Consider the following 24,089-nt stretch of genomic DNA (forward strand, 5'->3'; position numbering starts at 1 on the left):
CATAAAACATTCAATAAACATATACAAGAGGGAAAGACCTGGATGATTTAAAGAGCTAAGACAGACATGAACAATGAAATAGTATATATATATATATATATATATGTATAATTATGTATGTTTCCATACATTCAATATAGTGTCTTCTATATATTATTCTCTCTCTCTCTCTGAGTCTCTCTCTCTCTCTCTGTGCGCCAGAGATAACTGTACTGATAACTGTACTTTGGTGCAGCAAGGATGTGCAGTGGCCGTGGTTTTGACTGGGGTGTACCGTGCCGCTGTACCTCGCAGTGATACAAACCGGCGCGCGGTTCCCACACTGCGGTGATAGGAAACAGCTGATTGAGAAGCTCGCAGTGTGGGGAGGGATAATCATTTTCTGAGTGCTATTTTTAATTCCACGTGTCATAACTTCAAGCCCCCAGTCTGATACTAAAGGCTAACCCAACAGCAGAAAAACTTATCCCGCCACGAGACATGTGAAACTCGCCACATGTCTTGCGATCGGAGTAGTTAAAAAAATAGATACAGTCAAAAAAGGTTTAGTAGTACTTTATGTCAACTTTTGTTGTTTCAGACAGCATTGTTTAAATGTCCTCGTCAATCGGATCCAGTGGGGCGTGAAATACCCTTGGAACATTGGAATGGCACCATGAATACATGGCAATATGGGAATATTATAAAGTGAGTTTGAAATGAGCAGACATCTGTTGCGCCTTGCATCTTACTGCTTGAAATCTATATGGCGGGTGACAGTGTGTATTGATTCAGACGGCGGACTGCAGTAGAGTACATGGAGGCTTTAAAGTCGTACTTCAGTAAATTCAGAAAACATCGCAGTGTTTCCGGGGACAGGGGCATCTCTCCAACCCGAAGGAAAAGAAACAAATTCCGGAAACGGAGTTTGAACGACAGTCATTCAGACGATGATGACAAGAATGGAAGCATCACTGTGGACCCTCTCCGGAATAACGACCCATTTTCTCACAAGAGTAATGTTTCGGCGGTTAGGAGCATTTACGAGAAACCGCTCTTGATGGACGTTTTGTCCAACTGTAGCAAACAGGAGAACTCACACCGGGAAAAATCACCCCCTCCGGCTAAACCCCCGCGCAAGGACCAAGTATTTACCGTCACTTTACAAAATTTTCTTCCGCGGGAACTTGGGATAGTTTTAGGAGTAACTCAGGACTACAGGGTGAGATGCAGACTTCGGAGCGAGGGATCGGCCGAAAGTACCCCGATCTGTGACAAGAGTTCAGTGATTCGTGTCTTATTCATCAAAGATGGAAGCGCGGCCGCTGCGAGTGGTCAAGTTCGTGTGGATGACGAGGTCATTAGTGTGAACGGATGGAATATGGCCCGGGAGAACACGAGCAGTGCAAGGTAAGACAGACACTACCCCGGGGACTAGCGCTACATGTTTAGGTTATGCAAGAAATCTTAATAAATCATCTATGCAGGGGGAAGTATGTTCGTAGCTATTTAATGTATTAACAAATCATTAACATTTTGGCAGCGGCGAGTTTATCTTGCTTATCTTTTAATAAGCAAACTGGTTATTTGATTCTAGCGCAAAAAGGCACCTAACTATCTCACGCTGCATGTTAATAAATGTTGATGAGTATCATTAGATTACAGTTATACATACTTCGTGTTTGCTTTGATCTCTGCCTCTATCTTTTGAATCTTCATTCAATTAAAAACAAATATAGCATCCATAATTACGGAAAACACCCATTAATTGAATATCATGTTATATCATATAAAAAGGTATATTAAAATTTTAATTTTAAATATTAATTAAAGAAATAAGGCTATATATACAAAATTTAGATTAGCTCTCTTTATATTGTTTCAACATAAACTTTGTATGGAATCAATTATTTCATAATTCTTGAATAACACTTTAAAATTTCCAATGTTTTGGATTAATTTAGTTGTAGATTATGAAACTGTCCATGTACATAATGAACTTGTACAAATGGCTAAAAATAATTAACTTTTATAGGTCACTTCCATGTAGGTCACGGGCACTTGATGTCAATAATATTTCCTTTTATAATAAGGTAATTTCCTACAGTACATGTATACTATAATACCAACAAATTATCTTTGAATAAAAATTTTGAAAAAATTTAACGTCAGGTGCCTGTGATGGTGAACCCCTTTGATAAAGGCATTCCCCCATCTAACTCGGTGAATGAAGATTCACCCTACCATACAATGGATGCAGATATTTCCATACACAATGTACACAATGTTTAATGTGATAAACATGTAACTATTGTGTGCCATCAGGTCTTGCGATGGAACTTTCTACTGGTACAATAGAAGCACATTGTATGTCTGACTGTCTGTTTTTTACTTGACCCTCAGGTTTATAGATTGAAGTTTCTACTGGTTCTTTGTATGTCTGTACAGTGTATGTTTTTAACTTGCCCTATTCCTCGATCCAGACATTGGGAATCTTCAGGTCTTGCGATGGAACTTTCTACTGATACAATAGAAGCCTATTGTTGTATGTCTGTTTGTCTGTGATTAACTTGACTCGTTTCTCTGACACAGTGAGCCATTAGGTCTGTGTATTGAGTGGAATCTCCTACAGCCCCAGCAGGTGCTTGTTAACCTGTTAACAAATTCTGATAACTCTCCACATGGATGTTGGCTCCTGATAATCCTATCTACTCTCATCTATTTATTTCCTCCACTGTTTTGGCAGGTTCTGAAAGAAATTCAGCAAACGGTTCAGTTTTTTGTTGCAAGATGATGTAGGACTTTTTCTATTGGGGTCACCAAGCTAAAAGAGTTAAGGTTTTTGGTGGGATATCAGTTTGCATGGGTACTTGACAGTGATGCATTCTAACATGTGCTGGAGGGTAATTATCCCTTTTATTATAAGAGACTAGCAATGTGTTGTGAGCATATAGCCATGAAGTCCAATATGAAGGGAGTTAATTTATAAGACAAATGTTCCAAGACATGTGCCAAGCATCAAACTAAACTCAGATGTCTTAAATTTGCTACTAAATAGATCATCAAAGAATGGGCAATTGTCGTAATAAATTGTAACCATTGGCAGAGACAGTTGTTTAAGGCTGCTTCATATTAACAGACATCTTTGAAATACCTTATGTAGATGGGGCATACTTGAAGTATGCTTGAAGTATGCTCAACTTTTTGATGGAGGGTACTGAGCCAGAGAGTTGTGTTAATTCTTTATGAACAAATGTCATTAAAGATATTCTAGCCTCTGTAGAAATGTGTAAATATAGAATATGTCATTAATATAATTTCAAAAGATGACCTGGCATTGTTAACCCTCCCTTCTAGCTACATTATGACTCCCCCTCCCCAATTGGTGAGATACTTGGTCATCAAGCAGATTTATATCTTCAGCCATTAACCCCTAGCTTCTCAGTATCCCACAGTGCAGGAGGAAATGTATTCAGATCATCAAAGTGATAAAGGAACCAGCCCTTGAATATACCAGGCAGGTTATCATTTCCTGAGATATTTTCCAAAACGGTGATAGCAAAGACATAAAAAATCTGTCGCTGACAACTACGAAACTCAAGGTTTATTGAAATCGTCCTGTGTGCATCATTGAAAATCCACAGCCAATCTTGTATCTGGTATTATAATGCAAAAATGTAATTAACTACGCAATATACTCTCATAGGTCGGTGGGCTTAAAATTGTGTAATTATATTTTTTCCAATTTCATGTAAATATAAGCACAGTTTGATAAAAATCAAATATCATTTTATGAATCATTTATTATAATATTGCCGTCTTGTAACGTAATGAGCTAAAAACATCTGCCTGGCCACTCCTTAATTGTTTTAGTCTAATACATGTACTGTATGATTATTGATCGATACTTACACTCAAATATTTGATGTAATCCACATTCCCAAAATACACCATATGAACATGAACATTTATACAGCCCTATTGTAGATATAAAATGAACAATATATACTACAGTATAAAAAGACTGCAATTTAACAATGACAGGAAGTTGAATGATTTAGCATATAATTATTATGGATTTTAATTGATTGAATTTTGTACTGAACTTAAATTATCTCCCAGAATATAATTCTTTTCACTGTCTTATTTGCTTACCGGTACCTGGTAATCAATATGCTAGCTCATATTTAAGGAATATTAAGGAATCCATTCTTTGAGTATTTTGAGGTAAAAAATTTGGTTGGGGCGTGATCAAATCCAATAAAGCTCAAAGGAAGCTTTAATTATGCTAGATTTAATCACACCCCGACCGAAACTATCACCTGATAATATTCAAAGAATGATTCCTTAATTATTCCTGATTAGCTCACCTGAGCTGAAAGCTCAAGTGAGCTATTCTGATTACATTTTGTCCGTCGTCTGTCTGTCTGTCCATCTGTAAACTTTTCACATTTTGAACTTTTTCTTTAAAACCACTTGGCCTGTGAATTTCAACCAATTTTGGCACAAAGCATCCCTATGGAAAGGTGATTATTAATTGCAAAAATGAAAGACCGATCTTTATATAAAAATGGAGAAAATCTCGAAACTGTAGAAAAAGGGGGGTGCATTTTAAAAAATCTTGTTCTCAAGAACTACTGAGTTGAATTCAACATAATTTAGCATAAATGATCCTTATGGAAAGGAAAATGTAAATCGCAAAAATTATGGGCGAATTCTGTTCCAAATGTGTAATTTACGAAAATAAAAATAAAGAGGTAATCGCGGTCAATCAGATTATAACTTCGGGTTTGGTATTCCATATCAAAAACAAAAGTTCCTTGTTTGAGGCAGCCATGTTTGAATTTTGACGCTTGACAAACGGGTCAAACTGATGAAGACGAATTTGCTTGTTGTGCAACATTTTACGCGCGAAGGGATACTTGAAACATGCAAAATATATTTGTGCCGATTTCGTGAAGTAATTTGAGGTTAAATCTTTCAATGCATTGACATTTTCACTTGTAACAGTGGTTTTAGGTTGTTTTGATTTTCGTTTCATTTTCGTTAATAATGCTTTTTAACTTGAGGGGAACTATCGCCTGTATTTTAGAATTTTTACGTATCAAATCAAATATACTAGACTTCGGTAAATCAGACAGCTTATTGTTTACCTGCAGAAATTGAGCAAAAGCTGATGCACTTAACAACATATTAAATTATAAATGCTATACATCCTATTGGTAATTCGGTATGATCTCTATGTAATGGTTGATTAATGCAACGTGTTTTGTTAAGATGATCGGCATTTTCAGTCTAAACGGAGATTGTTTTCGCTGCTAGAAATATATAGGTTTATATATATTATGAAAAATAAATTGGGCTCTTTCCTTGTTTTAGTGCATGTTTCTTCTGTTTAAACTGTTTACAATTTTCTCTTTACTTACCATATGCAGCTGTGTCAAGTTTCGAATTAAAAGTAAGATACGGAGCTTTGCTCGCTGAACTGAGGTCATGCATTTGTTCATTCTGATAGTAAATACCAAGATTAAAAATCTTAAGTTGAATGTAATAAAATGAAGAAAAAATTGAATTGTGAGCTCTATATCTTGCATATAATTCTACGATTGACGCTGAAATTTTGATTGATCACTAGAAATGTCTCGCTAAACGTTAAATGCTTGTACAGAAAAATTACAAGGATGATATGCTGTAACAACTTTCTGGGGGCCCCTCCTTATACGATGAATTATATGAAATCTACTCCAACTTTGATGGTTTTTTCAGACACAGTTAAATAAAAACGACCTCTACAAAACAGTTTAAAACATTACTGTTACAGGGATTAATGTATTATCGTTATTCTTAAGAAAATATTACAGCGGAAAATCATCTTGATTTGTAGCCATTTGTTAACATTGATTTTGAATAAAGATGAAAATAAAGGGTGGGCCTTAGTAAAATAGAGTGATATGACTGTCAATACATTGCAGTCTGAAGCTAATTGAGAGGGGGGCTAGACCTTATCAGAAATCTTGACAAGCAAAAAAAAAGGATTTTGAGTACGGCTATGTCTAACTTTGCAAAAAAAGTGGGGGGGGGGGGGGGGGGGACCCCGGTTTCGACGCTTATGCATTGATTAAAATAGCTCTTTAACATATTACATGACAACATGTTTCATTCAAGTGTATTCATTGATCAAGTGAGTAAGGTTATAAAACGTTGCACAAGTTCACGCCTGGTAAACAACAGTCGTTTACAATGCAGAAGACCAATGAAATTTTGGAATGTTTGTAATTTGAGCGCACTAGGGTACAATTTTTTTCTTTCAAATATAGGAATTTTTTAAATAAAATACAATAACTAGCTAGTAGTTGAAGACGAAAATGTACCTATGTGCCTATATGCATGCTCTCATATATAATTTGATGGTTTTAAAAAGTGAGGGGACAGAACTAAAATAAAGGGAATTGGAAGTTAACAGTGTACCCCTACCAAAAATTTAGTTTAATATCTTGTTTTTGGTAAAAATGGTATTTCATAAAGTTTCAATGTCAAAGATTAAGTGTAGGAAAATAAATAAAATTTGGATACTTTATGTTATTCTTTTTTTGTTTTTCTACGGAGGGGCAATATGGCACAGTATCCTTTGAACACTCATATTAAGCCATTGTTGCTCAGGTGAGCAATGTGGCCCCATGGGCCTCCTGTATTTATATAATTTTCAGCCATTGTATGATTAAATATTTACATATGAATAAGCAAACCCTGCTGGCGCCCCAATTTTATGTCATTTGAAGTTATTGTACTGTAGAGAACAAAATCGATACATAGTGTTATCACAAACAAAGACACTGAAACATGTAAGTATATACTGAAAATGGAGATTTTGGGAGTTTAAGATTTCAGGATTTTATATCTGACTTGCATAGCTTTTAAATGGAGCAATCCTTGTTTCTGAATCACTTCTCTCTGCTTGAGTTGAAATTCAGTTTACATTAATCATAATACATGTAAAGGGAATCTGCTATAAAAACTCATTATTATGATACAGAGAGTGGCATGTGAACTTGGGTATAAGACTAATTTCATGCAACCACAGTTGTTCCTTGCTCAGAGTGTGACATTGTTCTCAAAGTGACACTGCAGAGAGTAGAACAATGTTCTCAGGCTCAAAATAACTTTGTTTTCCTGCTGGAAATTACATAACTTGATTTACGTGATAGAAGTGATACATGCCTCAGTTTATTTTTGCATGTACAATTATTTTCTCTTTCTTTTCCGTTTGAGCCATACAACTCCAATTATTTTCATGTATTTTTTGCCTGCCCAGTCAGAAATGTATCTACACTGTACCTCTACATGCATGTGTCTAGAAGTGACGCTTTGTCTATTTTAGGGACTTTAAGGATGTTGTACATTAGGTGAGTTAGAAAATCTCACAGGATACAACTGTTACTTCCTGTCTGGTGTCACTTATGGAATGTTAATGGCACTGACAATGAATACAGAGGCTGCATGCACTTTAGTGGCCAAGTCAGCATCAAATTTTTTAAGGGAGGAGAGATGTCATATAATACCACATCCACTTTCTTTAAATGACTGGATGTGAGAAAGACTTTGATTGACTTGAAAGTATTTGTCAATCAGAGCAATTTTTATTTAGATTAATTTCAATAGTTTTTGTTAAAAATTTAGACACCTTAAGCTAATACTAAGCTATACCTCTAACTGTGGTATACCCAGTTGATTTTTAATTTACTAGTACTGCCAATTACGGTAAGGTCCAACATTTTATTCTACTTCTCACCCCCTTGTGAAATTGATGAATTTTTCGAAGTAAACTATATTCTTAAGGCTTTTTTTGAAATAAAGAAAAAGGTGTATTGTATAAATTAATTTAAGAGAAAATTGTTGCATGAACTTAAAAGGAGACTGAAAGTGTAAAACAAGAAATGAAATTAGAATTAATCAAATTGAAGGAAAAACTTGTCTAAATTATGAATAATATTTATAGCAACTGAAAATTTTGTAAATAAATCTTCATTTGTAAAGGGATGTTTCAAAAGTTGGAAATGGTTCAGGATTTCATTAGAAGTTGTTTCCTTGGTTTCAGGTGAGTTTTACAGCCCATGGGTAGCCTTTTGTCTCCTACACTCATATTTATACTCTTTTAACCTTGATAAATACCATCATTCCAAATGAAGTGCTGCTGGGGATAATGATCATGTTATTGACAAGTTGGATGCATTATATATCTAGGTCAAAGAAATAGATACGGTAAATAACATTCACTATTACAGAATAATACCAGAGGATAGTTATTATGAGTGAAAGGAAGTTACATATGTATTATCATTACCATTGCCTGGCTGATCTGACTGCAGTATGTGAATGTATTGGAAGTATAGTGCACAAACATTAATTACCTCGGTACCTGGGGACAGTTCTTGTGTAATATAGCCCTGCTTGCACTAATTGGCTTTTAATCTCGGGTCTTGAAGGAAGTGAAACCTGAACCATTGCCGAGACATGTTACCTGAAACATGCAAATGAAATGTTTCCTGTTGGTTTTTTTCTATCTTAATTTTTTTTTTTGTATGAAGACATTGAGTGGGTGACCGCGATATCGTCTTTGTGTGACTTTTGTGACTGGGTATTCTTACTCTGTTATTGATTTTCCTGTTGAGTTTTGATGATGGAGCAATTTGAGAAAATAGTCAACAGAGGGTACGTATGTAATTGGAGATGTTTTGTCAATGATGATACCTAAACAATGAAATGCTTTACTTGGTGGTTCATGTGAATATAAAGGTAGTGAATAGTACTTTTTAAAGATATTATAACCCAAGCTGCAATGATTGCTACCCTAAATTCTATCAAAAAAGCTATATATTAATATATAGATCTCTCTCTCTCTCTCTCTTTCTTTCTCTCTCTCTCTCAAACTCTTCCAAAATTCAAATAAAGTGATTAAAGATATATAAAATTTTATCATTGCCAATAGCATGTTGAATTTTATCATTGCCAATAGCATGTTGCATAGAAGGTCAACAGCCAGATATTCTTCATAAACGGATCATTCATACATTACAGCTTTATTTATTCCAAAGTCAGTCAGAGCGGTCATTGCTCGCAGTGTCTGTTGCTATTTTTTGATAAGTCATTAGGTAATTTGCACATGGTTAATCTCAAAAGTATCGAGAAGACATTATTTTATGTACATGTACAATTGTACATACAAATATACCTCAAAAGCATTGAACATTAAGACATTGTTTATTCATATATATATACACGTAATGATGTCTCTGTTACCATTATTTATTATTATAACTAGGTAGTTGAATCAGCAGTGTCAGAACCAAACCCTACATGTGAAACTTTTGAAGACAGTTGAAAGTGGTTAGATCATAACAGTAGCTAAGTAGTACCAGATCAGATTTTGTGGAAAAAAAAGAGAGAGGAAACACGAAGCTGATGTACTGTAATCTTCTGATCCTGATCTGATTACAGACACTGACAGAAAGTGTAGGTTTATTTAGTCTTGAGATTTGCACTGAGTACACTGAGTACATTCCACTCTAAAAGGAAGGAAAATTATCCGTGAAATGCACAGAGAAGATTTGATGTCCTCATGCAGTGGTGATGTGCCTCACTGCCTCCACGGATAGAACTTTATGCTCAGAACTGCACAATCATGAATTGTCATTAATAACATGTAAACTAGTTAAATGTAATTTAAACCAGTTCATTGTGTAAACATTTAATTACAGTATTGATGATAGGACAAAATGTTCATGAACTTAATAGTGGCAGTCCATTTTCCAAAAAGTTTCAAAAAGACCCAACTAAAAAGCATGCACTCTATCACTTCAATTCTTTATATTTACATTTTCCGGTGTCTTTGCCCGTGATAACACTACGTATCGATTTTGTACTATATAACCCATAATACAAATGACGCCAAATTGAGGCGCCAGCGGGGTTTGCTTATTTATATTTAAATATTTAATCGTATGATGACTAAAAATTATATAAATATAAGTAATAAGGAATCATTCTTTGAGTATTATGAGGTGATGATTTCGGTCGGTGCGTGATCAAATATATCATAAGCCCTTCAGGCTTTATTGGATTTGATCACGCCCCAACCAAAATTATCACCTCATAATACTCAAAGAATGATTCCTTATTCCTTATATCAATGAAATCCATTCCATATGCATTTACTAGGTTTAAAGTACATTAAGCATATCAGTTTTTGTGTATAAAATAATTCTCACAAGTTCAGGGTTTTGAGTCCATTGTGGCCTCGGGACAGCCATGAGTTGAATTAGGACCCAATGTTATGAGAAGGTCCTGAGTCCATTTGTGGCCCTTCAACAGCCATGAGTAGACTCGTGACTCGATGTTGTGAAAAAGTGTTGAGTCCACTTGGGGCTCTCCCAAGGCCAGGAGTGGAATCAGGACTCGACGATGTGAGAAGTTCCTAAGTCCACTTGTGGCCCACTCAAGGCGAGGAGTGGACTGTGGACCCCTGACATTGTGAGAAAGTGTTCAGTCCAACTGAGGCCCTCTCACAGCCATGAGGAAACTCAGGACTTGGAGTTGTGAGAAGGTCCTGAGTCCACTTGAGGCCCTCCCAGTGCTAGGTGTGGACTCAGGACCACAGACATTGTTAGAAGGAGTTGAGTCCACTTGTGTCCCTCCACGGCCTTGAGTGGTCAAGATAAAAAGGTCCTGAGTCCAATTGTGGCCCTCCTACTGCTAGAAGTGGACTTAGGACCCCTGACATTGTGAGAGGGTGTTGAGTCCACTTGTGGCCCTCCCACAGCCATGAGTGGACTCAGGATGAAAAGTTTATCAGTTTATCAATATATTTTAGTGGCTTCTTATTCTTTTACCCCACTCCCTTCAAATTTTGAGCCTTTTTCATAAATCATTTTGAATACTGCACAGAGTATCATACTAAGCTAAATAATGTGGTGTTTAAAACAATTATGATATGCATTGTTTAATACTATACCCTTAGAGTTTCCAAACAACTGCCGGTACGTGTATACATGTAACTTCCCCCTCCCTCTTGCACATTTGGTACATGCACATGTTTATATTTATATAATGTTTAAGTTATTGTCATCATGATACATTTAGGAAAACTTCAGTCCATTTCCCTCTTGTTTGTACATAATTTGATGTCCAAAAATAAAATCCCAGGAAATATTTATGATTTTAAAATTAAAAGACATGTTTTGGTGACATTAACTGGACTTGGAATTTTTTCACTTGCAAGCTTAAAGTTTCATATGTGGCCAAACTTCTACCTGCCTAAACACAAAGTGGTGTAATTCATTGTTAACAAGCCAAATTAATTCATTTAATGGGAGTCGGGAAATCAGGACAATTTGAACTGTAGACCTAGTAACACACGACAGACAGGTGCCATCAAAGCTTGTTCAGCAAACCGATGACGATCAGTTTGAAGCTTGTAACAGAAAAGTTGAACCTGTTTGATGCCATTAACTTTTTGATCTAGGGAAGACGAGGCAATCACTGCTACACCTATGTGTGAAACTGGCAGGAAGATTGTTTTTCAACTTTGAAGGTTTATCTTGGATTTTATCGTTATTGCTTTTGCTAACCTCCTGATAAAATATAGGTAAGATTCCTGAGGATGAAGAATATTTTCTTACTTAGTACTAGGTTTAACCCGTTCTGGAAATATTTCCCAATATTTTTTTTGGTTTATGTGAGACAAAATTGGATTTGACACAAGGATGTGTTTTACATGCAGGAGATCATAGCTAGCCTTTGATTGGTTTAAGCCAAAACAGCTCTAGACATGTGTAAAAATTTCAAACTTTATTAAGCTTTTATTGAATTATTGTGATAACATGTTCATTATGGCCAGTAATTTGGAGCAATTTGAGAGGCTATTTGGGGGTTCAGTGGAAGATCCTGAGGAATACAGGTAAGTAAAGGTGTTAATTACAGGTACAGGTATGTCCAGATCCTGTCTGTAGATAAACAATAACTAAGTTTTGAAAGTGATATCTTAATAACTAGTGTTTACAAATTGCAGGTTTAGGTATGACATTATGAAACTAAAATTTCTTTTTAAGAAGATGCTTATTTATGTCAAGTATGAATTTTTGAGTGTCCTATGTAAACATTTATTTTAGTTATAACTTAAAGCCCTCAATCCCACAGTCAAAAGAGGAAATATTTCGCTTGAAATACTTGTGTTTGTCCAGACACTTTTAGATTTTGCCCATCAATCTTCTAGTATATATAACGTGAACATTGCAGAATTTATGTCATTTAAGAAAAACTCAGTTGGAGGCAATCATCATGGTAATATTAATGCACAAGGTAATTTTTTTTCTCTGTATAAAGTGCATGTGTCTAAAGGTTCATTTTTCAATGCAATTTTGTAAATGAAATAATATTTAAAAGTATAGTTTATGGTCTATTTAAATCACTTCACTTGATAAATGTATGATTTAAAGTTTTATTGGCTATTTGATGATGATGATGATGAGAACATGGTGTTAGATGAAACAGTGTCTTCATCGAACACACCCTACATACAATATGGATGAGTCATTGGGCTGTAAACATTTGTAGATGTGACAGCAGTTTAAGGTGGCTGCATTAGAACCATTGATTCAACTATTAATCATGGTTCACATCTGGCACCGCCATGAATGATGACAACATTGATAAGTACATAGATCTAAGCCTATTCTGTAATAAGAAATTTGGCATATCAGATCTTTCTTTTTAGAGGGACAATTTTTTTTTTTAATCTTGATTATTTTCATTTCTTTTAGAGGGACAGGAGAATTATTTTAGACTCAGATTTTTTTCCTACTCTTTTTTTGAGGGACAGAGTTTTTAAATCTCAGATTATTCTTAATTTTTTAGAGGTACAGGAAGTTGTCTGTTAAAGCTACATCCTTGAAACGCATATCCTCATGATCCCAGGAACAGCTGTGTATCAAAAGTATCCCTCACTGTGCAGATCCTGTTAGCAATAGTTCCATCTCCAACAGTTTTCCGGTTATAAAGAGTGTGACATATACCATTGTCTGTACATCATTACTGTTCAATAAACCCTTGCCTCTCTGAATTACTAGTATATAAGGTGTTGAGTGAATAGGAGTTTGAAAATTGAGGCAGTCTATCAGTTGAAAATACCAATTAGGGTCAGGAGTGCAGTTGTTAGATTTCTTTATGTGAGAGAGATAAAAGCCTCTATATCCTTCAGCCTTTTAGATAAGATTTGTTTTATGGAGATTTTTTGAGTATTTATAGTAGTCTTTTATCATAAGCCTGGTTTCATGGGGGGTTAGTTGGAGGATGCTGTTCCATTTAACAAGAACTCGATATAAAAACAGCTGATGGCTCCTACTGAGCAGGACTAAAAGGCATCTGAGTTTTTGGGGTTGAACTGTTCATAAGATTGAACTTTGAAATCATGTTTAAAGCACACATGATTTATACATATTGATATTGGTACCGATATAGATATACATTCATATTGCATTTGGATGAAACTACTCCAATGGAAAGATTAACACAGGTACTGCCTCGTACGACTAAGACATGTACTGCCTTCAACTTGCACTCTCCTTACCAATTTAGATTAAGTAATTACCCAACTCATATATATTAATAATTAAATCATTATAGGCCTGCATGATCAATCCTCATAGTTTATGTAAATCTTACAGTTGGATTTTAATTGTTTAATAACCTTTGTGTCTTCAATAGTGAATTCTCTGTAAGTAATAATTGTGGTTCTTAGAAATCTCAAAAATATCATAATGCTACATGTATAGAAGTTTACTATATCATACAAAGGGGAAATAACAAGTTAATTAATACAATTATGATCTAACAGTATTTTTGTAGCATTCCATTAAAGTTTTAATTAAAAGGGATGGAACAAACTATAGATAAATTCCTAAGTCAATTATCTACTGTATAAAGGTTTGCTATATATATATAAATATATATATAAATTTGCTTCAGTTTTATTTTTGTTTGTTTTTTCGCCCCTTTCGTCCTTGTCAGTGAGCAAATTAATAAGGCTCAGTGGGTGAATTCCAATGCCTTGATCATATCATCTCTCTTTGACCACAACTATGTCTGGGCAAATTCAAGACGGGGCAAAACTGTTTGCGTGAGGTAAAGAAGGGCGATAATAACCCGCAGCAAAAATAACCCTGTATACAGTGTATTATCCATTTACATGGTATTTTTTTTATTGATTCTGTTTTTCTAATTTAAATTATACAATAATGTAAAGGCTATGAATTGTTTCCTTTTCATTTATTATTAGGATGACACATTAAGTATTAAAACTTGTTTATTGTGTAGAGAATAAAGGAAGGGGAAATATATGTTGAGTAATTCTTTTTGTGTAATGAATCAATTCCTCTTGAAATTTGACCAAAATTCATATTGAAAATTAAAACTTAGAGCAGTGGTTCTTGATGCAACATATCTGTATGGTTTGTCTTGGCTTAATTATTGATTAAGCTTCCTTATATAATTATATGGAATTTTTTCAAGTTTGCATGACCAATTGACCCCCCCCCCCCCCCCCCCCCCCCCGCCAAGAACATTTTAGGGGTCCAAATGGAGTTCAAAGTTCATATTAGAAAAAATTCAAAGAAAAAAACTTTAAATGCAATTTTTAAAAATAATTAGAAGAAATTCCAAATGTTTTTCTTGCATCTTGACCTATTTAATGAAGTCAGAAAGGGTCCAAATTTTTTTTTTACTTGTACATGTATGATGTATATAACCAGTATACATGAGTACCCGGCAAAAGTATAATTTGAAGCTACAATTTATAGAATCAATATAGAAATAACCAAGGTGTGAAGAGTTTTCAAGACAATTTCAAACTAGAGGACTTGGAGAGGGAACCCAATCAAGATAGGGAGACACAATTTACAGTTTTAAAAAGAAATTGCTAATAACTTAATGAAATCTACTTAGTGACTTAATAACTGTATAACAGCCATGGTTATTTTCACTCCATGGCTTTTTTTCCCCCTTTAAGCTTGCAAATACAGGTAACTCTCGATGGCTCGAACTTCGATCGCTCGAAGTTCTTGATCGCTCGAAGTGAGCCTAGGGTCCCGATTTTTTTCCCTATATAACTAAGCAAATCGAACTCTTGATTTCTCGAACTCTTGATCTCTCGAAACCCTTGATTCCTCGAAGCCAAACTGCAGTCCCGTTGTTCATAATCTATAGTATTTTACTCTCGATACCTCGAAGTCGCTGTGTATCTCGAAGCGCTATACCTAATTAACACCTACCTGGTCGTTTTAATGGCTCCAGGCGTTAGACGCGGGACCCGTGTCACAGGTTGTTTATTCAGGCGACACTCGTCATGCAAGGTGGTAATTGTTTAATGAATGACCATACCGATACCTGAACCATTAATACCAAACGTTTTACGATAATTGGGAGACGCAATGAAAATGAAAAATTAATTGAGACGAAACGATAATATTTAGCAATTGTCAAATTTTAGAATTATAAAACTGTAAAAATTATGCTTATCAACATCATTGTCATTATAATGATTATTGCCGAACAAGTTCTTACAGCTTGCGAAGGACCCGTACAGTGGGAACAATGGGTGATACTCAGTTATCACATTTATGACATGTAGATCGTCTCGCATGCAGTCCAGTAGTACTGAGCAATCTGGTCTTGATATAATGCATAAAATAAATAATCATTATGAATTTATTCGATAGTTGTTTGTATTGAGTTTTATTAACATCAAGTTCTGTATATTTTACTGGAAAGAAAACGTTGTATAAGCACGTGCGTAAGGTTAGCACTAAATAAATGGCTTAATCATAACATCCGGTAAAAATAATTTTAAAACCCGTCGGTCAACCCGGAAAATTCCGAACTCTTGAAAACTCGAACTCTTGAAACCTCGAAGTTTTTCCTTGGTCCCAGGGACTTCGAGCTATCGAGAGTTACCTGTAGTTTTGCCCTGTCTTTAATTCGGCCAGATATAATTGTGTTTAATAGAAGGATGAAGGGGGCGAAAATAAAAAAGGGGCAGATATTTCTCTGTAAACAGTATATCATGGTAATTTACATGGAACTTGGTTGGATTAATATAAATGAATAGCTGTAAAGATTTTATTTGATTTTACAATTTACCAGATAAATACAAAGTATCGTATTGCATGTAATATCTAAGAACATGAATTATAGATTAAAAAATCATGATGATGAATTGTGGAGATTTGGTTTAATTTGGGGTTTTTTTTCAACCAGAAAAGACATGCACATGTACCACTCAGGATAGTTATGGATGATTTTTCATAGTGCAATTTATCTTACATTCATGGTGCTAACAAAATGTAAGATAAATGAATTCATTTACATGCCAACATTACTAAGTTAGTAGTGATTTTTTAGCTTTCAATCACTATATAAGAAAAGGGAGAGCCTAGAAATAAAATGCTGTTTTATAAATCTTGGTGGGTTAAGATTCATTGAAGTGGTTCACATTTTTATGATCAAGATTCAATGAAGATAATGTGACTTCCCATTCAGATATTCCACTTAAGAAGTAAATGCACTTACAGCTGAATTAAAAATAGACTATCATCTTTAAGGCAAAGTGGGTTTTAGAATGAATGGTCTATGGTCAAGATCAAATCAGATAAAGAACATCAAGATATGGTAGGTGATCATCCAGTCTGTGTCTTCTCTGTTTTACAGGTTGTTGTTGGCAAATGCAGTGAGATCTGGAAAAGTCACCATGACACTGAGGAGAAAGAAGAAACGCCCAGCACCCCCTCCACCTACCAACCAGGGCACACCCGGGAAGTCCACGGAAGATCATGAAAAGGAAAACAAATCCATCATGACACAATCATTAGATTCGTTGCCAGGCAACTCAGGGAGCCATGACAACTGGTACCTTGGCAGCAGAGACAATGGCAGCTCACTGACTTTAAATTCGATGGGTAGCTATGGAAATGACATGGGGTCAACGGACGATGTTTTCATGGAGAATTCTAGTGAACATTCGCGTGTGTTACAACATCAAACTTTTAGTGAAAGTGCAATATCTATGTCTAGTTCTCAAATATCCAAATCGGACTATGTCAATGTGAGCATAGGAAACAGTAGAACTCATAGTGCCTCTATCATTGATGATGTGGTGGAATGGAATACGGACCCAATAAACTTAACACAGGATGTAATGGAAACAGTGAATACTGCTCAGATGACCTTGAAAAATCGAGGGAAAGCAAGTTCCCTGAAGAGTTCCATGGAGCAAGATCTGAGCATGTACAGCTCTGACCCTGAACTTATCAGTATTAACACAAGCAAGCATCTTTACAAGAAGAATAAGAAGGGGTGGCGGTACCACCAGGATCGAGGTGGTACCCAGACCCCCACCTCCTGTTACAGCTCAGACAGTGGGGGCAGCAGTCATGTTCCTAAGGTGAGCAAGAGTACACAAAGATTTCAATTCAATGGTTAGTAAAAAGGCAACAGCGGAATTTAAAGTTATTTTAATAGAAGAGGGAGAATGATCACAAGTAGGCTTGAACCCAGGACCCTTAAATTTAAAAACCAACGCTCTACCGACTGAGCTGGTTAACCTACTAGCTAGTGCTAGTAGGAGCGTGGCGGTTATGAGTCTTTATATACACACTATCACATTAGTTTTAGAAATTGTAAATAGCTTGAAAACTTTTTAAGTAAGTACAGAATGCTGCTAAAGTGCTTGGCATTTCATGGCATGGTCCACTCATGCCATAATCCTTTGATTCACCACCACTGATACAAATCGTTGAATACAAATTAATTTTCTTAACAATTATGGCCTATTCTAAACACGAGACTGTATGATCTAAAATTACTGGATAATATTATTTCAATAATATGTAAGCTAGTGCATTAATTGATACCTGAATTTAAAGCATTCCTTTGAATTTGAGATTGTGTATTAAAGCTTTGAAATTCATTACCAGTGGAGTACTCAGTATAAATACAAGGCCCTTGAAGTATTCAGTTGAAACTTTACAGATTTTGAGTATAGATGAAGCAATATTTGTTATTATAATTTCATGTTAAATACTGAGATCTGATTGGTTTAGACACAGTTGATAATCTGTTCTATTACCCTCAGCATTAGCAACAGACATAGCGACAGGTAACACAGCGAATTGTTAAATGTGTGTAAATTATGCGTGTACGGTTCGCCATAGAACTCGCATCATTTCTATGTAAAAGCAGTAAAATTTTCTTTTAAATTAAGACATTTAGTAAAATAAAATTAATAGTGCCTGTTTGGGAGGGTAACGGTGTCAATTTCAACTGATACCCTCCCAAACAGGCACTTTTTATATAATGGTACATGTATAGAGCACCATAGAGTCTTCCTTAGAAAGGACACAAGGAAAAATGACCAGACAGGACACATGGTGCTCCCATTTCTCAAGGACCTCACTTTTTTGTCAATCTTCTTGAAAAGATATACATGTAACTAATTATTGATTAAACAGAATTCCAGTCTGATTTGAAAAGCCCCATCTATTTTGTCAATTTGATCGACATATGATAAAAAATAAAGTCTGTGGAGATTTTGCATTGGAAACATGAAAATACCCATATGATATTGTTGACCAAAAGTGCCAGAGAAGTTCAAAAAGTCTACTTGAATCAGAATTCTGAGTTTTTCAATTTCAATGAGTGAAAACTTAGGAGATGTATCTAAGAAGAATTTTGTAATTTTTTAAATTAAGTAAGTTTCAACACAGGCACTTGATTACAAACCATAAACATGTATTATAGGTAGATTATTTCCTGTACTTTAGTATATAAATGAAATGCTTCAAACTCAATTGCATGTGGAATTCAAATGTTTTTCAGTTATTGGTTTGTATATTATTTTTAAAAATCACTAAATAGTTTGGTCCATAGGAATTACTTGGACAGCTAGGGTAGAGGTACATGGATAGAGCAGTGGTACTAATGATGTTGTTTTCATCAGTAGATGTTTTTTTCCTCAATATACCATCAAGTGTACTTGGTTTTTTTCCTCAATATACATGTAGCATCAAGTGTATTTGGTAAAACCTTAAATGGTTACCTGTGAGGTACAGTTACACTCATAATTAGCAAGTACAATATTTACTATTAAATGAAAGAATTTATCCCATTACAGGCCATTGCAACAATTTTACAGGAGTAAAAAATCTTAGAATATAAGCAACATGGTAATGACAGTAAAATCTGACAGCCTTGTGGCTCCATCACAGAAATTGGATCCCTGATCCACTTCAGAGCATCTGTTGTCTTTTTAAGATCCTCTCCAAATTTCATTGTTTTAGAGCTCTGGTTAGGAACATCATTTCTATGAACCATCTCACCAATTAATTGATACTTATTCCTACCAATGGAACTGAACAAATTAAGCTTTCAAACCTTTGCATTGAACATATGCTGCTAGAATGATGGTTTAAATAGAGTCAAATGTACAACACTGTACAAAAAAATATTTATGTAGAAAAACTGATTTTGATATATTCCAGAGAATACTTGTTAGATTTTTAAACCATGCATAAAGATTAAACTTGTCAAACAAGATTTTCTCAAAAGAAGATGAAATTGATTTCAGCACATGCTTTGAAATTGCATTAGATTATTCTACATGCATGTTCATTGTATTACCTATATTTCAGAAAAGGGTTGTTGCAAAAATGCATTTACTGAAGGATGAGAATGGTCTGGGAATCCATATTGCTGGTGGAAGGGGCTCCAAAAAGGGGGACATCGGGATCTTTGTGGCCGGTATCACAGAGGGAGGGGCTGCATTCAGGTGGGCAGAATATTTGCACTTAATTTAAAGAGAGAAAGATTGAATGCTAGTATTTATTGTATGAGAGAGAGATTTGGATGTGATGATTAATTTTTAGACTTGCACCGTAAAACACAGAGGGAACATAAAAAAGAGAAAAGAGAGGATTATGATTCAGCTATGTAGAAAATCTGTACCTACATTGTATAACAGACATGGAGAGAGAGAGAGACAGAGAGAGACAGAGAGAGAGACAGAGGAAGGAGGGTAGTTTAATACCTACAGTGGAATTCTGTTATCATGAACACCAATATTCCAAATATTATTGATATACGGTATTGCAGGTCTTTTCTGCGGTTGTTTTTTTTATGGGTATGAAAAATGCGCAGAAATTAATTATTTGTTTAAAGAAACAATCATCATTGACAAAAGACATGCATTCACAACTCTTGTTGGTTGGGATGTGGGCTTTGCAGAACAAAATATTTGCTGTGCAATCATGCCTTAAGCTTATAGCCATGTAAAATTCCTGCATGTTCAGTTTTATTAAACGATCATAAAAATGAATAGTTCATCTCTGTGATGCTTTTCTGAAGTTCAACTTTATTTAATTTATGGCAGAAACTCTTAAGAATTACAGTTTGTATGCAATCATGTAATTCAAGATTTAGGAACATTTCTGTGATAGATGATAATAGCTAGTGCCAGACATGGTAATGAAAACATCTTTCAGTGCAGGCCAAGTTTTTTCTTGTCATATGAGATCTGAACTGAATCATTTCTGTTTGGGTTCTTAATTAAAACGGGAAAAAAATCAGATTTGAAAAACAGAGGCCTTGCCAAGGAAGACATTTTCCATGCATCTGTAGTTTGACTTTCTGCTATCAATGGGTTAACCACCAGCAGTTTTATTCATCAGAAAATTCAGCTCTTTGTCATCTGAAGTGAAGTCTTACAATCTAAACAAACTCAATATCACTCATGATTCAGAGTTCTTGGGGCCTATAGGCACCATTTCTACATGACAGAAAAGACTTTTTGCAAAATTCAGTTAAAGTTTTAAGGTACTATATTCTTTAAAGTTTTTAGTGAAAGGCTAGGGGGCGGCATTTTTAATTCTTTTTTTTTCAAAAGGACTGTAATTGTTTATAAATTACACACACATTTGCCTGAGTATATTAAGCTTTTTGAGATTTTTTACATCTTCCTCTAAACCTTATTCATAGTTGAATATTTTCCCTGATCTAACGTGTATATTTGTGATTGATATACATATCTGCAGATATACAAAAATACACTATAGATCAAATTTCAAAACCTTACTTTTAAGTGTTTGAGAGAAAAAAAATCACTGCCAAATATTGTACCGTTACACTAAAATATTTTATGTTTACAATACAGTTTTAACATTCTAAAGAGTTCTAAAAAAGATGACCTCTAAGTATAGTATATATGCTTTATTTGATTACAGAGATGGTCGGTTAAAGCGTAGTGACGAATTACTGATGATAAACGGGAAGAGTCTGATCGGGTTGTCTCACTCCGAGGCAGTGGATGTCCTCAGGAACTCCCCCAAACTGGTCCAGCTCGTGGTGGCCTCAAAGGTCAGTGTTGATCAAGGAATTCAACAAAGTGAAATAGAGCTCTTTACACTCAGTGATTGAGATACGTACCACCTGCAGACTTCACAATATGCTTTATTTCTTAGAGTTATCTTTTTTGCTTGAAGATCCCTTTGTAATTTTAATTGAAGTAGAAGAAGACTGAAATTTCTCAAGTGGAGAGTTTGACCTCTATATGCAATAGGTTATGATATCCTTATCAAGAGCAGGTCGGGCAATTTCCAATTGAGGAAGTAATGCAATATATTGTAGAAATCCATTGCTTTACAAATATTTTGAGAAAATTGTAACCAAAACTTGGAGATAAAAAAAAAATTTGCAAGGAAGTGATGAAGATACGTGGCATGTTTTTGTATACCCAACATTAAGATTGCTGAAGAATAATAACACCGTGCCCCAATATAGAGGTTTGGGGTACCCAGAAAATTTACAAAAATATACTGACCTTGAACTTACATATTTCCCTAGTATTCCATGATTGTATTCATTGAAATAGAGGATCTTCCATAGTTTGATAGGAAAATTAGTATCAATTATAATTTTATCAAGTAATTGCTATGTTATACATGTATGTTGCTATGATAATGAATAATAAGAAATTTTGTGATCATTTTAGGTCAGGAATTCTTCCTCTGTGACTTCCACAGGGTCCTCCTCTGTTCCTAGCCTGTGTTCCATTCCATCGTCCCAGCAACATCCCACAGAGGTCATGACCTCTGACCTTCCAGTGCCAGAGGTCACTGCTCAGACACCCAGTGGAACTGTTTTCAATTGGGAAGATTTAATGGAGGTCAGACTATTTCTGCATACTAAAAACTTTTGTGGATAAGTTGTGAATTAATGGTAAATTATATTTTACAAAATATATTTACCAGTAATGTCAGTATATAGTTTAAGATCATATGTTATTTTTTTTTTTACATTTATACATGTACTAATGCAGAGAGGGTTATGAAATACCAGAAGTGGTATTTAGCTGTGGTAAAAACCAATTTTTTCCATATTTGGAAATGCATGTACTAAGAATGATCTATCCACACATTCATGTACCAGGGTATACTTTAGTTTTACATGGTCGAGATATTTTGCTCTTCTTTAGTAAATACTTTATCATCCTGATAGGATACCGGCACTTATAACGGAAATGAAGAAATTATGTTCCTCTATAAAAAGTTGATTTATAGGATGTACATTTCCACATACATAATCACAATAGTAAGGAAGTTAGACGAACCTCGTACAAAAGTTTTTAAACTGATATTATCAGAAACAAGGAAAGAAATATCAAGTTTTGACAGACTGGTACCTGGTACATGTACAATGTCAAGACTGCAGTATACTATGAATATCTTTATGATATCTGTATATGCTAACCAGGGCAAAGGTTCAATCAATGAATTAGAAAAAAGTATGCTATAGCTGTCTTGTTCATGAATATTTACGACTATAACCTTAGGCAGTGGAATGTTTGGCTAGGGTGTAGGATATGATAATCTGCAGCTATTATGGGACAGAGTCCTGAGGGCATGTCGCGAGACTCAATAATCCCAGGATCAGGGATAAACCAGTTATCAAAGACCAGTGTCCTAATATACACTTCAGAGGGAGTTGTGAATTGTTTTCACAATTTACAGATTAATGATTTGCGAAATGCACTGATCAATACTCCATGCAGAAGAGTTGTACACAGATTACCCAGCTAATTTATGCTGTAAATCAAAATATGCACCAACCTTCTTATTGATATTGGTATCATTGTCTTTAACTTAAATATTGACAAAGCTTATATATCTATGATAATGTAGATAATAAGTTATTGAATTCATTTGTATTGCTTTGCATCCGATCTAGCAATTACACATCTAAATGACATTTAAAAAAAATTAATTAATTGGGTTATTATTTTTGGAATTTGATTTCTGTGACACAGAAAATAATGATAATTGTTATTATTGTCCTTTAAATAAGAAATCAGTCTTATAGGAATACACTATAGAACTTTTGAATAAGGGTTTTGTTATATTTTTGTAATTTCAGAAGTTTGCACTGCCGCTTGACCATTCCGACAGAACGTCAAAATCCAAGGATCAGATGAACGACCTCACTCAAACAGTTACCGTCCACAAGGGGGCCCAAGGGAAAGGACTAGGATTCACCATTGTAGGGGGGAGTGACTCAGAGAAGGGCAATCTGGGTATCTATGTCAGAAGAATTCTACCTCATGGGCTTATAGCTGAGGAAGGCAGCATCAAAGAGGGTACTTTCAAAGGCCCCTCTCTCTCTCTCCTCTCTCTCTCTCTCTCTCTCTCTCTCTCTCTGTTTTTTTTAATACATGAGGACTTTGATTAAAGATCTCACACAGTAGATAATTCTAAAAAAAAAAAAATAAATAAACAACCACACAGAAAATATAGATAGATACTTACATATTTTATAATATATTTATTAGATTTTGATGGCCGACCACCAGCCTTACTTCTGATATCTTGTTCTACTCACTGTAATCATATGGTTTTTGTAAAGATATCTTTATTTCATTATATCATGTATAAACAAACAGTGGAAACAGATGTCCAATCAATACTGTAGTGAATTGTTATGAGAAAAATCATTGAAAGACCATTAATAGGACAGATAGC

At 34.9% G+C, this 24,089-nt stretch overlaps 1 protein-coding gene across 10 annotated transcripts in view; it reads left to right on the top strand.

The window, feature by feature from the left end:
* Positions 1–228: 228 nt before the first annotated feature.
* LOC117688959 (PDZ domain-containing protein 2) overlaps positions 229–24,089 on the top strand; it is a 28,777-nt gene continuing 4,916 nt past the window's right edge. For 3 of the 10 annotated variants that reach the window (XM_066088150.1, XM_066088149.1, XM_066088151.1), the window contains exons 1-6: positions 229–1,389; positions 16,735–17,467; positions 19,713–19,849; positions 21,300–21,432; positions 22,067–22,240; positions 23,488–23,707. In XM_066088150.1, coding sequence (XP_065944222.1) covers positions 797–1,389; positions 16,735–17,467; positions 19,713–19,849; positions 21,300–21,432; positions 22,067–22,240; positions 23,488–23,707 — 1,990 coding nt within the window. In that variant the 5' untranslated portion in view covers positions 229–796. Of the gene's footprint in view, positions 1,390–7,353; positions 7,383–8,018; positions 8,075–8,312; positions 8,689–11,233; positions 11,621–11,778; positions 11,933–12,175; positions 12,334–12,649; positions 12,688–16,734; positions 17,468–19,712; positions 19,850–21,299; positions 21,433–22,066; positions 22,241–23,487; positions 23,708–24,089 lie in introns of those variants that run through there. The other 7 variants (XM_066088153.1, XM_066088154.1, XM_066088155.1 and 4 more) reach the window with 7 other exon arrangements.

Source organism: Magallana gigas, chromosome 6, assembly GCF_963853765.1.
Source record: "Magallana gigas chromosome 6, xbMagGiga1.1, whole genome shotgun sequence".
NCBI classification, from domain to species: Eukaryota; Metazoa; Mollusca; class Bivalvia; order Ostreida; family Ostreidae; genus Magallana; species Magallana gigas.